This window comes from Thermobia domestica, chromosome 17 (assembly GCF_964235325.1).
Source record: "Thermobia domestica chromosome 17, izTheDome1.hap1.1, whole genome shotgun sequence".
Taxonomy (NCBI): Eukaryota; Metazoa; Arthropoda; class Insecta; order Zygentoma; family Lepismatidae; genus Thermobia; species Thermobia domestica.
The window spans coordinates 171,616,576-171,632,600 of NC_137470.1; the positions used below are offsets into that span (position 1 = coordinate 171,616,576).

The 16,025-nt window shown below is 37.0% G+C and overlaps 1 protein-coding gene across 1 annotated transcript in view; it reads right to left on the minus strand.

Moving 5' to 3' along the window:
* Positions 1-713: 713 nt before the first annotated feature.
* Prm (Paramyosin) overlaps positions 714-16,025 on the minus strand; it is a 153,495-nt gene continuing 138,183 nt past the window's right edge. The window contains exons 13-18 of the mRNA XM_081744655.1: positions 14,412-14,607; positions 9,763-9,891; positions 8,520-8,684; positions 5,962-6,168; positions 4,071-4,271; positions 714-2,104 (exon numbers count right to left, since the gene is read on the minus strand). Coding sequence (XP_081600781.1) covers positions 1,898-2,104; positions 4,071-4,271; positions 5,962-6,168; positions 8,520-8,684; positions 9,763-9,891; positions 14,412-14,607 — 1,105 coding nt within the window. The 3' untranslated portion in view covers positions 714-1,897. The remainder of the gene's footprint in view (positions 2,105-4,070; positions 4,272-5,961; positions 6,169-8,519; positions 8,685-9,762; positions 9,892-14,411; positions 14,608-16,025) is intronic.

The following is a 16,025-nucleotide window of genomic DNA, read 5'->3' on the forward strand; positions in this document are numbered from 1 at the left end:
TCAACTGGATCCGGTTTCTACTTTGTATTTCTATTTCTGCGAGAGCTATCTTAATATTATCCTCCCATCTGCACCTTGGTCTTCCTAATGGTCGTTTTCCGATTGGATTTACAGTTAAAGCTTTGAAAGCGTTCGTACTTTCTTCCATTCTAGCTACATGACCTGCCCACCTAAGACTCCTAGACTTGACGACCCTAACAATGGTTGGTAAACGGTATAAATTATGTAGTTCCTCGTTATGAAGTTTCAGTCATCCCCGTTCCCGTTCCTCTTGGGTCCAAATATTCGTCTCAGTATCTTGTTCTCAAATGCTTTAAGTCTATGTTCTTCCCTTAGAGTAAGTGACCATGTTTCGCAACCATACAGGACAACAGACATGATTTGAGAAAACTGCGTTGTGAACATAGATTATCTGTAACATTTGTGGAGATATAGTACAGTCAGCTACAGAAGTTCTTTCCGTTTAATGAAATTAGCTTCGTAAATGACTTCAGAATAGAAGGATAATTTGAGTACAGTTTTCAGTATATTAAAAAGAATGTAATGATTGTACGTTATCACCACCGTTATTCCCAAAATGCCAGTCATACCACCGATATTTCCAAAATAAATTTTACAAAAAGGAAAGAAGTTTTGTTGCTGACTGTACAACTACAAATAAGGGAGGAATAAAGAAAGGTATTGAATGAATAAGAAAATAAAAACAGCTGTAATATTGGTAGTGTAGCACTCATCTTTATTCATTATTATACACAAATAGATAAAATCCAATTAGCACATATTTCTACGTTTTCTTTTTTTCCTCAACATCTGACCTTCAATATACCTTTCATGTTAAAAACAATTGACGATCTTTCTCAAAAAATATATATATAACCATATTTGTATATACCTACCAGAAAAAAAAGCTTCTTAATTTAATTTTTCCCCTTAATTTTGGTGCTACACCCACCTTCGTCTGTGATTTTACAAAGCTATTATACAAGTTCTCACAGCTCGCAAGCACTGAAAAAAATCACACTGCATTTTTTGTTTGTATATATATTTATTTTCTTATATCAACATAGTGCGTCCATCCATTCCAAATTCAACAGTGTAGAAATTAGTTGAATCATACACTCACTCACACAACAAGGTTTCTTTTTGGTTCCATGTTTCTGGCAGTACATATTTTGTTGTTTTATCTTTGGTATTTGAGCATTAAAAGCTTTGATGTTATTACCCGAACCCACCCAGCCTTGGGTTCAGGCAATATAAATTGCAAAGCTTGTTCGATATATATTTTTTTAAATAACAGAGTTGACATACTGCAACAACACTAGATCTTCAACTAACTAACTTCTACACTGTCGACTAATTATCTACAAAGATTTTCGGTAGAAACAGCGATATTTTCTTTAAGGCGATGTTAATAATATTTATAATATATGTATAATAAATATTTATATAAAGCTTAAAAACGTACTCTTAAAAATCTCCAACCCGTTACAGAAGATGTATCGTTGTCTGAAATGGAGACCTGATTTGTTTCTTACGAGAACTTTTCCAGAAACCACGCATAATCACTGTATGAATAGCACCATAAAATGAAACAAAATTTACTTTGATGAAAACGAAAAACGTACATTACAATACGTTTCGATTAGTTATCAGTAATAAAATATATTAGGTTTGATATATATGACCAAAAATATATCCTGATGTTACCTGAGATGGCGTTTTTCTGTTTCAGTAAACTTTATCCTGTAGCTTACTTTTATAATCGATAAAATTTATTTTCGCCATGGAAACGTCAATAAAAGCTAATTTCTTGTTTCATCGTTTAGTAAATAATGTTTAATTTTGTGATGCCTAATGCTAATTAGAGTGACTGCGTTTTAATAGTTTGTTTATTTTTTTAATAGCTTTCAGTTGTGGTTGTCTGCCTGGTTTCTTGCACCAAATAAACTTGGCTTCCTGGGACGGTGCTTGTTGTAACAAATGTACGATGTTTGGCTCTGATGAGAGACAGATTGCTTTCAGCTGTTTCGGCACGGTCCTCTGCGGCTTCCAACTCCCTCTGGAAGCGTCGCACACGGGTCACGTTCTGCTGGGACAAGCCCTCCTGTAAGGAAAAGAAACAATAGATTGTGAAATTAATTCAGTATATGAAGAATAGTCAACGAATTAAAAAAAGAAGGTTTCGTTGTCACTTATAAATTTCCAGGAATATCATATACGTGGATCGGGTCAGAAAGTCAGTTGCACTCCTTCGTAAATATTTTGGGTCAAATGCTATTTTGATGAAACTGTGTGGCAACACTGCAGACAGGTAGCTATATCGTCTGACGCAGTGGCTTTCACGAGGCAAGTGGAGGTGTTCTGATAATCAGTCGTAAACATGCCTCGAGAGTGCAAGTGGCGTCCAAATTGGAAATACTTGCAGTGATTCGTTTTTTGTGGGTGAAAAGGTGTAACTGCACTGAAATTTATCGGTAGTTGTATGAAGTGTATGGTGAAAATGCAATATCACGTCAAGCTGTCACGAAGTGGTGCAACATGCTTGAGAACGGACGTACAAATATTGACTATGCTGAGAGCGAGGGAAGACCATCACCCTCCTTATAGCCCAGATCTTTCACCATATGACTTCCATGTGTTTGGTCCCATGAAAGACGAACTTTCAAAGCGATGATACCACTCGGATAACAAGGTGAAAGCTGCAGCCCAAGAAAGGTTATCGGGCATTGGACAAGATTTATTTGCAGAAGCCATAGAAAAACTTTTACCACACCTCGACAAATGCTTAAATAACGGAGGCCATTATGTTGAAAAGTAGATTGTGAATGGAACTTTACGTTACAAATAAAGTTATTGTAAAATTTCTATTCTGTTTTAATTTCTTAAACAGTGCAACTAACTTTTTGACTGATCCTCGTATCTGTTTGCTTGAAACAACGCTAAGAAGCGTAATATACAGGGTGGACCATTTATCTTGGTACGTCCTTGTAACTTTTTGAACTAATGGACAAAAAATGTCAAAACATTGTACCGTGCAAATATCGCCAGGGGGACATTGTTTCGCATACTCTGAGATACAACAAAGTTAACGGTGTTGCCAAGTCAATATAAAGTTTTATTATTTCAAATTGGACTAGGTCAGGTTACTACACATTTCTAATTTACATGTTAAAAGAAAACATAAACTATCACACTTGTCTGGTTAACTGCTGTATCGCCGGACCAATTTTAGAGAATTTACCAGATGAATTGGAGAATTTATTTTGGTTTATGAGGAAGAGTGAGTGAAAGTAAGGTAAGGGGAATAGCTGAGGTTAAGAAAATACTTGTTACTCTTATTTGTTTATGATGTAAGCGGCATTATATATGGAGGTGGAAGGGGCTATTTGGCGAAGAGGTACACTTGTTATTATTTATAGGAATGTCAGTTGTTGAAATTGTGCGAAAGACATGGTCTAGCAAACAACAGTGTATCGAAAGTGTAGAAACGAATTAAAACTACAGAGAAGAAGAGGAACATCTCACCAAATCAAACCGAATCTAACCTAATTTAGTACTACCACCGTTTGCATTCTTTGTCTTCCACTATTTTTACGATTCAACAGTTTATTCGATGTCTTTCTATAACATAGCATAGCCTTCTCCCACCAACTTTGCCCCCTCCGTTTCTTATGGCGCTCAGCCGCTATATCTTTGCAAATACACATAGTTTCACATCCTCTATTAGGCGCACTATGTCTCATCTCGCAACTCGATTCATCCATTTGGATCCTTTACTTGTAAGTTTAATAAAATGTACAAAAGTACTTGTGAAGCCGAAGCTCTTCGTTACTGACTAGCAGTTGAAGGTAAGGATTGGTTGCCGAAATTATACTAGGAATATAAAAATACTTTTAGGGTTCCCAAGACTCATTATAAATAAATGTAAATTAATCTCAATAAATGTGCCTGATATCTGTGTCAATTCACTGGACTTCCCGCATGGGGGTATTTTAAAACCGACAAATGATTCCTCACACTCTAGATATTTTTGTCCCTCTCTGTTTTGAATTAGAAAACATAGCTGTTACCTGTTCCTGAAGCTGTCTCTTGTAGGTGTTAATCCTCTGGTTGGACTTATCCAGAGTTTCTTGCAACAGAGTAATATTCTTGGCATCTTCCTCGCACTGGATCATCAATTCCTTCACGCTTCGTTCCTTCTTGCGCAGGATCTTGATGGTTTCTGCATGACGACGCTTCTCCTCATCCAGTTCAAGCTCCAAGTCTCGTACCTGCAAGTAACCACACATATTCACTACATTGAAAGTCTGCAACGAACACATGCAGAACCGCTGAACTTTTATTTTACGTAAAAGAAAATATTTTACGCGTATTAATACTTAAATATTCAAATATTCATTTAATTGGCTCGTATGCATTTGGTGAGCATGGTCCAGGATTAGAATTCCCAGTAGGAATGAGTTTTCTTATGTTGGAAACATTTTGAGGCAATAGAGAAGTTACTTGAATTAAGAGGTTACAAAATCATCTTTACAAAAGCCAAAAATAACTGCGTTCGGACAGGATGCACTGACAACGTATCAGCCAGCAGAACATGTGTGATCTGACCGGCCATAGATTTTCATAAGACTGTAGTAGCACTAGGAATTTTGATTTAATTTACACAATAATTTAACTACCGGAGTTAATTTCTAATATGAAGAACAGTGATTTATTTAGTTGAATTATACAGGGTGTTAATGAACTATACCAACAAACTTAAGACGTGATTCCTCACATCAAACTAAGAAAAAAGGTGCATACGGTCCTGTGGGGAAAAATACACAATTGCAGAGCGTGGAAAACATTCATTGTATTTTGCGTTATTTTGAACACAAGAAACCATGGAATGGCTGTCCATATCGGCGTAAAGGAAGTCATGTATACTCCATCCAAGAATTTATATTTCAGTAATGTGCAATGGGTAAGCAAGAGATTTCCCACAGAGCATAATTCTCACATGCTACCAACAGAACTTCCAGATAAGCTGGGACATAAAGGTAGGTCTGAAGTGGGTGAAAAGTAAGCTTTGACAACAAGGAACGCAGAACGTGTCGATGGGAGGTCGGAAGTGTTAGAAACTGGTAGCTTCACGGTTCTTTGTGTTCGGAATTACGCGCTGTGATGATCTTTTTTTCTTCCATTCTTCACGCTTTTGGACGGCCCTAGCTCCGAAACTATGCACTTTTTTCCACATGCTCATATGAACTGTTTCTCTTATTTTGATTTAAGGAATCTCCTCTTGCACTTTGTGGCTATAGTTCATTAACACCTTGTATATATCTCACAGTTATGAGCTGTAACATATTTGTACAACTTCAACACGTAATGAAATCAGAGATTACACGTGACAAAGAGAAATGTGCAAAACACACGAAAAACATTATATCTTGCGTTACGACCATTACTGACAATTTATGTGTCGCAACTGAAGAGTTTATTAATTAATTTAAATTGTTGTAAGTAAAAATTATATATCTTATTCAGGAGATCCCATGCCAGAAACCTTTTTTTTTTTTTTTTTAAGCTGGCATAGAAGGAAATATCTAAAGGATTTTTGGTAAAGGAAACTCCGTACAAAGTAAAAAAGTTAGAACCTAAGTAAAATTTGATGTATGTACGTAACTCAAAATTTAGAACATTAAAAACAAAACGAGAGCCTTATTAGCTGTTAGAGTGACCTTTTTCCATGTTATGAAAAACATGAGATTTTAGTTCGATGATGTGCTTGATGAAGGCAATAATGTGTTGCCGTAACTGCAACAGAGATTAATTACAGTAAGGGGTTGCTTTACCATTAAAAAAAAAATAGTGAAAGGTTTAACTTTTAATTTTAATCCGTTAATTTCCCATTAATTTTTCCAACTATGCTGATTTTTAAATAGCTTTAAAATCATTGCTAATGATGGAGGTAATGCTTACCCTAGCTTCCAGCTTGCTGATGATCCTCTTGCCACCAACAATAGCATTGGCTTCAACCTCCTCCAGTCGCACAGACAAGTTCTTCACTTCAATCTCCAGAGACTTCTTGATGGATTCGATCTTCACAACACGCTCTTGTTCCTCGTGCAACAGCTCGACGGTGTGCTTCAGCTCAACTTGCACACGCTGGTAGCGCTCATCTACTAGCTGTAAGCGAATGCAAAATAACATTTTTACTTTACAGCTTTTCCTCACTATTTTAAGTTTTTTTACTTGCTTTAGAATTTTATTCCTTTCAATTTATACCTAAACTAAAACTAGAAGTTAGTACGTTAGCTTAGTTTGTTGGCTTTCGCAATATAGAAAGAAGTTCAAATTTGCGAAACATTAGCAATATTAAGAAAAAAATATGTAAATGAACCTACAAATGACAAACATCTACTTTGGTCAACTTGCAGCACATCGTTTTATTCTGGAGTGCAGTGCACCTTAGTGCGTTATACATAAAATTCATAAGCCTTCGTCAAGTACAGGCTGGCGCAGGTAAACGAAATTTTGAATTAACAATTAGTAACATTGTATGGCCGGTATTTGTTTGGACTGATAAGACAACATTGAAAAGACTTTGCCCTTTAGTAATAATGAAGCATGGAAGTTATGCGAAAAAAAAAAAAAAATGAAATTAAATCTTTAAGTTTTACGTCCCATGGTTATGCCGGCTAGCCTAAAAGGAGACGGTGATGATGAGAAATGAATGAAATGGTGAAATGAAGAAAGTGGAAGGAAACGGGAGAACCCCGAGGAAACCCACGCACACGGTGTTTGCCCATCAAAGTTCACTTGGCGGGAGCTAGGATCGAACCAAGGACTCCAGGAACCACAGGTGAACCCTGTACCATTGAGCCACCGCGCCCTTCAAGAAATAAAGTGACATATAAGCGCTGTAGCTAATGTCACTGTTAATGGCATACTCTCTACATGCATCTGAATCATTAAATGTATTCTTTCCTGTGTTGATTAGTGCATTTTACGTCAATTAAAATTTTCCTGTTTTCCTTCGCCACCCTGTACATATGGCGCTTCCGCATTAGTCATGAAAAGCTCTCTGAAAATATGAAGGTATTCTGTTTTCTAAGCCATTCTTGACTTCCGTCTGTTAATCTTCAATATGATAACGCTAATTTTCGATTACATGTTGAATAAGAACAGGAATCGATATCACATACGTATAAATTTCGATTATGTTACACTTAAATTACGACGGCATTTCATATCTTTTCTTGGTATCAAGCTGTAATATCAAGTGCCCTCTGCGTTAGTTTAGTGGCTAAAACGCGTACCTTTGGTGTATGTAGTCTCGAGTTCGATACTCGGTGGGAGAGCATTTTAATTTCAACCATTACGTTGGATGAGATTTCATTTTAACTTGTAGGCATAAACGTCTTATATAGGCTCGGTGCTGAAGACGGACGCTACACTTCAATTAACAAATAAAATCAACTACCGTACAAAACAAAACAAAAAAATAAATAAATAAATAAATAAATAAAACTAAGGAAAGGAGTAACTCCCTTCGAGGATGGCAAAACATATATGTATATATGCACGGGGGAGCGAATTTCAACTTTAAGAACCAAATCAATACGACCATGGCAAAACATGCAATGCCACTTTCTGGTCATTTTTTGCTTCTCGCTCTGGTAGTTGGTAACACTGACATTTATAATGCTGGAGAAAAGTTGATAACGGCTTAATTAAAAAGTATTTAGCAATAGATATATTTCGTTTTTGCCAGTGAGCTGAAAGCATTTTATATTTAATTCATAAAGTCATAAACTGCTTGCCTGTACAAATGTACAGATAGTGTTTTACCATCTTCATACAGAACTTGTCTACAGCAATGTGTATTACGAATGATTTACTAAGTGCATAAACGTCATTTCCAACTGGGTGCTGTGTAACGTCACAGTTTGTTTCTCACCTTTTTAGTGGGAGGGGAAGGAGCGATTCCAGTGTAAATTGGCCTTTCACACTGGCGTACACAGAACTTTATCAACAGGGGGAGGGGAGGAGTTCGATTTGCCAAGTTCACATAATTTCAGGTGTTTGTATACAAATCTTAACATGGAAAATTTTAATTCTTGTATTCGGAGGGGGAAGGAATTAATACCGAAAACTCACCTTGCGTACGCCACTTTACCTCTCAGGTTATATCTGAAGTAAGTTAACTTTGAATCCTATCCTATGAACAATTATATTTAATAATTACGTATAAGAAAGGACAATGGCAAACTAAACTATTTTTTATATATGGTCGTACACCCCTACAAAGTGTCCCTTTTTAAAGTGTTGAGCCTCTGGACTCAATTGAAATAGTAAATTTTGTTTTGGTTGTTGAATTGCCCACCTCATGGCTGCAGCTCGAATTAGTACTGTTAATTATTCAAAGATTTCTTTTAATTAATGTTGTTCACCTAAACATTAGTAAAATAATAATAGTATTCGTACAGGAAATCAACTCTAACATTGTTCTCAACACTGACAGAATGTTAACTTACCCTGAGCTCCTTAGTAACCTCATCGTAGTCAGCTGAAAGGTTGGAAAGATCCTGTTCAATTTTGGCTTTTGCAGATGCAATGTTAACGTTGATGGTGGTGAGTTCGTTGATACGGGTTGTAGCTTCCTCGTAGCTCTGCTCAATATTGCGCTTAGCCCTCAAAGCCTGTGAAAAGAAAATAGATTGTTATGTAAATTTATACTAAAATGGGTGGTGACGGAATTAACTTTGGGGAAAATCTTATTATGTATATGTATCAAAACAACACCAACAACATTTGGGAGGTGATTCCTGACACCAAGTTAAGACAAAAAGTATAGACCAACCTGGGTACACAATGTTTCCTTTCGGAATTATAGGCTGCCGAAAACATTAAAAAACTTTAAAGGTCCATAGCTCCAAAACTATGGGACATACCGTAGTCGGGTCAAGACTTCACTTAGGAACTAATATGTCCGCTCTCCAAAAATACATGTTTCAGAATCCTGTGATAGTCACGCAACAATTTTTATAGAGGGAGTTTGGCTACGGGCATATAATTTGAAGTACTCACTAACTACCTCCATAAAATTGTTACGGAAGTACCGCAGGATTCTAAAACCTGTATTCAGAACGGCTCCATTATCGGCTTGCCTAGCATGTTAGAGGTCAGTTCTTAAAACGGGCAAACTTTATCTTAATAAAATACAAAAAGTAAAAGATATTCGACTGGACCGGGAAATAAATCTGAGTCTTCGACTTATCGTGACGGTGCGTTAACCACTATGCTACCCAATCCTGGTCAAGAAGCATAGTGACTATTTTTGTTTAAAGTAGGAAAAATATAGAGCTACAGGGAACAGTAATCAAATTAATTTGTTTACTTTAAATTAAGCATTGAGAAAATAATTTAGCATGGTGACTATGCACAACTATTTTGATCTTGCACTGTTCAAGTAAACAACGTAATCTGGTACTATTTTGTACTATTTTTTATCTTTCAGAAAAAAGATCAGTATGATCAAGTAGCATGCGGGGGTTTGCTTTAGAAGAAAACTTTTAGATTACATACGGTTTTAGGAAAATCAGAATCATTTTCGAATCCCTCTCAGAACGAATATATAACTATTGATTCGATTTTAAGTTAATGTTTTCATAATTATATTATCATTATTCGTTCCGAGAGAATTTAATTTAAACATTTGTTGTAAAGCCAGTTTTCTGCATTTCAAATATTTACTAAAAAGAAGTGAAATGAACTTACGGATTCGAAGTTGCCACGGACTTCCTCAACCTCTGCGGTGAGTGATTGTACTTTGCGCTGAGCAATGCCCAATTGGTCCAACGTCACTTGCAATTGTCTCTGGACTTCGTCGTAATGAGCCTGGATTTCCTGTTGATCAACAAAAACAAGAAGCTTTAGAACACAACATATGCACCTTAAAACAAACAACACAGACACTATCACGTGCGTTCATAAAACAAAGTATTAGTAATATACTCATTTTTACAATGAATTTCCCTGAAAATACCTTAATATGTGATATATTAAAAAAAACTATGACACGCGCAGATCTGTGGCATCCGGATGTGTGGGGTAGGCCCCTGAGACTGATATAAGCTACACAGTGACAGGAATATTGGGATGGATTTATCTTGCATAGTCTTTCCTCACCGGAGTTACTTATACTATATACTACGTAACGGGACCCCTTAAGCACCCAATAAACTATATACTGATGGTGCAGAGCCATACAATACAAAATGTGATTACCCAAAACGTCTGGTCCCCACAGTGATGGCGGAGTTAAAACTACTATCCTGCGGACAAGGACACTGAATAGGAATAAGGCTGAGACAACAAGGTGACCCATACGATATTTACTACTTCAATACAAAGCTAGCTTCGTCACCCCTTCCAATCAGGACTCATGTTAAAAGCCATTCACTCTCGGAGGGTCCTACTCACAAACATATGAGGACACTATAATTTTGCTCCAAATAATCGTGTGACGTTAAATTTAAATTTCATTTCATTTGATATTAGATGGGTCAAACCAAGGATGTTATAAAATAGAGGATCAGCCCATACGTATCTTCATCATATGAACTCAATGAAGCCATAAAACAACCGAGCATCGTCTGAGCCGGCACGTCTGATTGGCTACTCTCGTTTCCGCCATGATTGTTGGCTCGAAACATTGCGATTTTAGTGGCGCGGAGCGGGCAGAGTAGGTGTGGCGGAACTGTGACGTATGGCTTCACGATTTTGTTGTATGGGCAGATCCTCTATTTTATAACATCCTTGGGTCAAACCATGAATTACTTTTCCCAATACTTCTTTCATTATCTAGTGGGGTTCCACAAAAATTTTACTAGATACAGAAACTAGAATAACTGATTTGGCGCTGACCTAAAAAGATTATAGTGAAAGAGTTGCATTTGTGTAAATTTCTGAAGGACAAAAGTTAAAAGATAAATCACGGATAAAGAAGATAAAATCTATGTGTAGGACAAAAAAGTGAAATGTGTGCTTGTCTATGCGTTCTCTATCTACCACTCAGTCGTTTGAAAGAATCTTGAATTAAATGAAACTTTTGGAACTCTGCCATTTAGTTGATACCAGAAGTAACTTCGCTCATCCACTGAAGGTCATGCGGTATAGTATGTTCTCATGTAGAGATAGCAGACGGTGAATTCTATTTCAGGTGCCAGAAATCTTTCCTGTCTCAAATCTAGGACTAATTGAATGAATTGAGTGTGCTAGTTGGAGATAATGAGTAAGTTCACAGCAACTTCCCAGGCTTTAGTATGGTGGGTATCTTATAACTTACGACCCCACCATCACCCATCTGAAAATGGAATGAATATTCAGGATATGTCAGATTCAAGGAAGACTATTCCCCTCCTACCAGTTGAATTACTTCTTAAAACGATTCGTTGGGGTTTATTGCCATTGTGTACAACAAATCTCCTGCCATTTCTGGGGCGGATAATGACACCCTTGGGATACAGCCAATTCGCGGTGGGCCAAAGCCCATTTCTCAGTTATGCCTGCTGGTGAAGGAAACTCTTCTACTGAATAGCAGACCACCGGTATATTCAACGTCAGCAATAGAGTGTTAAGGCAAGCTCACTTTTCCCCAGCAGTGCCAGGAGACGTCTTGACATTACTAATCCATGGTCTCACCATAGAGGCATCACATACACACGTGCATTACGAGAAGAAATGGCATATGTAATTCGCTTATTTGAAAATGGACCAAGCATCTCCTCCCTCCTTAGCCTGCAACTACACACTGAGGTTTGAAGTACCCCGACGACATTTTAAACTTATACCCTGAATTTGTTTTACGAGACTACTAAACGAGACTTAATGAAAATTCAGTTCCCAGCCTCAGCTTCTGAAAATAGTATAGTTAATTTATGTATGTGCTATATCTTTTCAAATGTAGTGTGTGAAAGCGGCAGCAATTTAATATTTTACATTGTAGAAATCGTACTTTCTACGAGATAAAAAAAATCTACGTAGGTATCTTTATAAAGATTTTTTAATTTATTAATTTATTGGCATATTGAGAATTTTGGCATTCATTTTATTGAAAACCAGCAACTCATGACGTACATTGTAATGTAACGCAGTTTGAAGTAACTAATAATCATTACAGTATATCTGCATTTATTTAGACTCGAACACCAATGACAAACTTCCTTTGCGATCATCAACGCTAGAAATTCACATGACTGTTCTATACAAACTTCATATTTATTATTTTCATACATTAAAACATGTTAGTTTCAAAATCTTATACATAAAAATGAATCTGATCTTGTGTGTGATCGCACCACGGGAAAACGACTGAACAGTTTGAAATAAATTTTGCCTGAAGTTAGCTTTTTGTCATCTCACTTTGATTCAAGAAAGTAGCGAGGGATCAAAATTTCAGCCAAAATATAGTATCTCGTGAGCCCCTCAAGATAGGAACATGAAACTCCGCTTATGAACTCCTTGTTCAAAAAGAAACGGGCACATGTTCCAGCGTTTTAGAAATTTCCCGTTTCAAGGGCGGAAGGAGAGAGGTTTCTATATTTTTTTCGCCACATTCAAAGCAACGTTGTCTGTTTTTGTGATCACATGAAGTTTTAAACATCGTTAGTACCTACCTTGAACAAGGTTTCTGTGATACAACTTTGATTCAAAAATGTATTTGAAAGAGGGTACGAGGAATAAAATTTCAATCAAAAATAGGGTACCTAACGAGCTCCTCAAGTTACGACGGTGAAAAAAGGTATATAAATTCCTTATTAAAATAAACAGACACGTGTCCCATCGCTTCAAAAATTTCGATTTTAAGGGAGCAGAAAAGGAGCAGTTTTTATAATTACTTTAACCACACTAAAATTTTATGTTGTATGCTGTTGGTGATCGCAGATCAGTTTTGAAATGAACTTTGGAACCTAGAACCTACCTCGAGCTGAGCCTTGATCATGTCACTTTGGCTAAGGGGGATCGGAGGCTACAAAATTTATGCCGAAAATAGAATATCGTATAGGATACCGGAATGCGTATCCTATGGTGGGGAATGAGGATCAAATATTCCCCATAAAATTATTCTCCCCGCGCGGAAAACGATAATTTTAGCTAATTTTACATAAAATCAATCAAGTATTCCAGGATTTGTCAGATTCCAGTGCGTAGTTCGTGTACCAAAAAAATTGTATTTGCAGAATTAATTAAAGAACCTCAACTTCAATCAAACTCACTGTTCGTAATCAATGGAGGTAAGAGAGCAACGGTATGATGTCACGATGAGTCAGTTTAATGAGACAACTGAACTTCGGACGTAATTCTGCAACAGATGTTTTTGAGTTAAAAATTTACAACGCATTGGGTGGTTTTGTTTTAGAGGCGGAGAACGTTATGTTGAAATAAAACACAGAAAAATATTTTTAATATCCATGAAATAGGCTTTATTTGACAGATCATTTTATGGCATTAATGTTTCAATATGATTTCTGGCATGTAGCCACCGCGGCTGGAGAGTACATGCCGTAACCTGGAGATTTAATTTTCACACACACTCTCTTCGCAGTAAATGAAGCTGTATTTCGGCAATAACGTGCCGAATGTTGGCTTGCAAGTGCTCACCTGTTTCTGGTTTCTCGGGATAGACATGTGACTTTACATATCCACAGTGAAAAAATCTAATGGCATCAAATCGCACGAACTAGGTGGCCAGTTAACAGATCCATTTCTTGAAATTAATCGTTCGTCAAATGTTTCTTTCAACAAATTAATTGTGGCGCGCGCTGTGTGAAATGTGGCGCCATCCTGCAGACACCACATACCTGCAACATTAACGTCTTACAATTGAGGCATGAAAAAGTTAGTAATCATGCCTCTGTACCTCTCACCGTTGACTGTAACGTTCTAACCAGCATAATTTTTGAAGACACATGGACCAATGGTTCCACCGGCCCATTGAGCGCACCAAACGATGACGACGTCTTACGGGATGCGTATTATCGTTTAGAGTAAATGTATTGTGAAAACGATCCATAGTTTCTCGAATTAACCGCTCTGATGTACGATTATGAGCACCGTAAAATGCATATAATGCCCGATGAGTTTGTCCAATTGAATCATCGTTTTCAAAATAAAGTTGCACAATTTGCAAACGTTGCTCCAGCGTGAGTCTATTCATGATGAATTACCAAACCAAAATAACCTCATAAAAACTCAGAAATGTAATATCAGCTGTCATAGAAAACAGTGGTGCTAGTTTAGAGTTCTCTGCCTCTAAAAGAAACACTCGTTATGTTTTCTCTATTTCCTCCCAGATCACTTATAAACTAAAACAACGGCAGTATGAAAAAGAAAGAATCATTAAGAAGATACGTTAATGGACTTACGGTGAGTTGCAGGGACTGCTTCTTGATTGTCTTCTGAAGCTCGATGTTGTTCTTGTTTGCAGCATCAAGAGACATCTCGAGCTCAGTGATCTGGATCTGCAGCTTCTTCTTGATGCGTGTCACTTCAGTCTTCAGCTTGGTCTCTGCTTCCACAACGCGGGCATTCAGCTGTTCAATCTCGATGCTTGTCTGCTTGCTATGAACAAATAGTAAAATTACATGATATATTATGTACTCATTAAGAGTCAGCAGTATTATTACTTAATGACGTGTTGTATATCAATTAATTAAATAAGATATATATACATATACCCACCAAAGCACCGATATGGCAATTCGACTTATACGTTTCAAAGCAGCGATTTCCATACGAACACGCAGTGACGATGACGACAACTGGTCGCTGAAACGTATGCGTCAAAGTGCCATATGGGTGCTTAGACATCAGCATTACTAAGAAAACTGCACCAAAAATAGGTGAATTTTTAACACGGATGTGAAGTAATTTTCATGGAATTTGTTTTACTAAAACTTCTTTATGTATTTACCTGTCCGCATGTCCTTCCATTTGTCCGAAAAAAAAAAAAACACCTCAAGAAGTATTTGATAAATCACAACCAAATCTTCCAGGATAAAGAAAGTAAAAATTTAGGAATCTAATTCTATAAGAATTATATTTAAACCGAAAGTGGTAGAACTCGATCACCTCCAGTTTCAACGCTCGTCACTATAGAGCGGAAAACGATAAAAGAGCGAGAAGCGGCTTTCTGCAATTGAAAAAATACCATCTTTAAGTTTTATGTTCCACGGTTATATCGGCTAGGCTAAAAGAGACGGTCATGATGAGAAATGAATGAAATGGTGGAGTGAAGAAAGTGGAAGGAAACGGGAGAACCCAGAGAAAATCCCCCCACACGGTGCTTTCCACCACAAAGTTAACTTGACGCGAGCTGGGATCGAACCAGAAACTTCATTCCAGAATAGATTTGGCGTTGTAAGACTACGTACCATCTTCTTTTGTAACCCTCTATGAAGACTGAAAATAGCAGAAATAAATTCCGGACCAAGAGCGCCGATTTCTCTGTAAATTTGGGCGGGGGGGGGGGGGGGGGGCATTCAGATGCAGAAGGTATATATATGAGGATTTTAAGACAAATTGCATTCAAATTATGCCAAATTTTATATATTCATAAATACAATAGGGGGCCCACATGAGCTTTGGCCCCTCCTCCCCCGAGGATCGGCGCCCTTGGTTTTAAACTTAATCGCTACAGAATAAAAACCGTAATAGTGTCACGGCCTACGTTAAACTTTTGTCCGTGAATAAACTTTTACTTAATTACTCCTCAAAATGACTTGCGAAAGATAAAGATTGTGAAACGAAACTTTGCATATTTTAAAACTCATTTATGATTAACTTAAGATTTCTTTGTCCGCAAAACTGCTTTGTAATTCTACCTTTCAATGTTTTCGCGTACGATGTGAACTACTTTATCCAACGTTATCGTGTAAGTTCATGCATTAACAAATATGATTACACAAGTATATTCCTGTAGGTACATATATCTACTATTTCACTATTAACTACAGTGGTGGGTATTGGACCTCAGCATT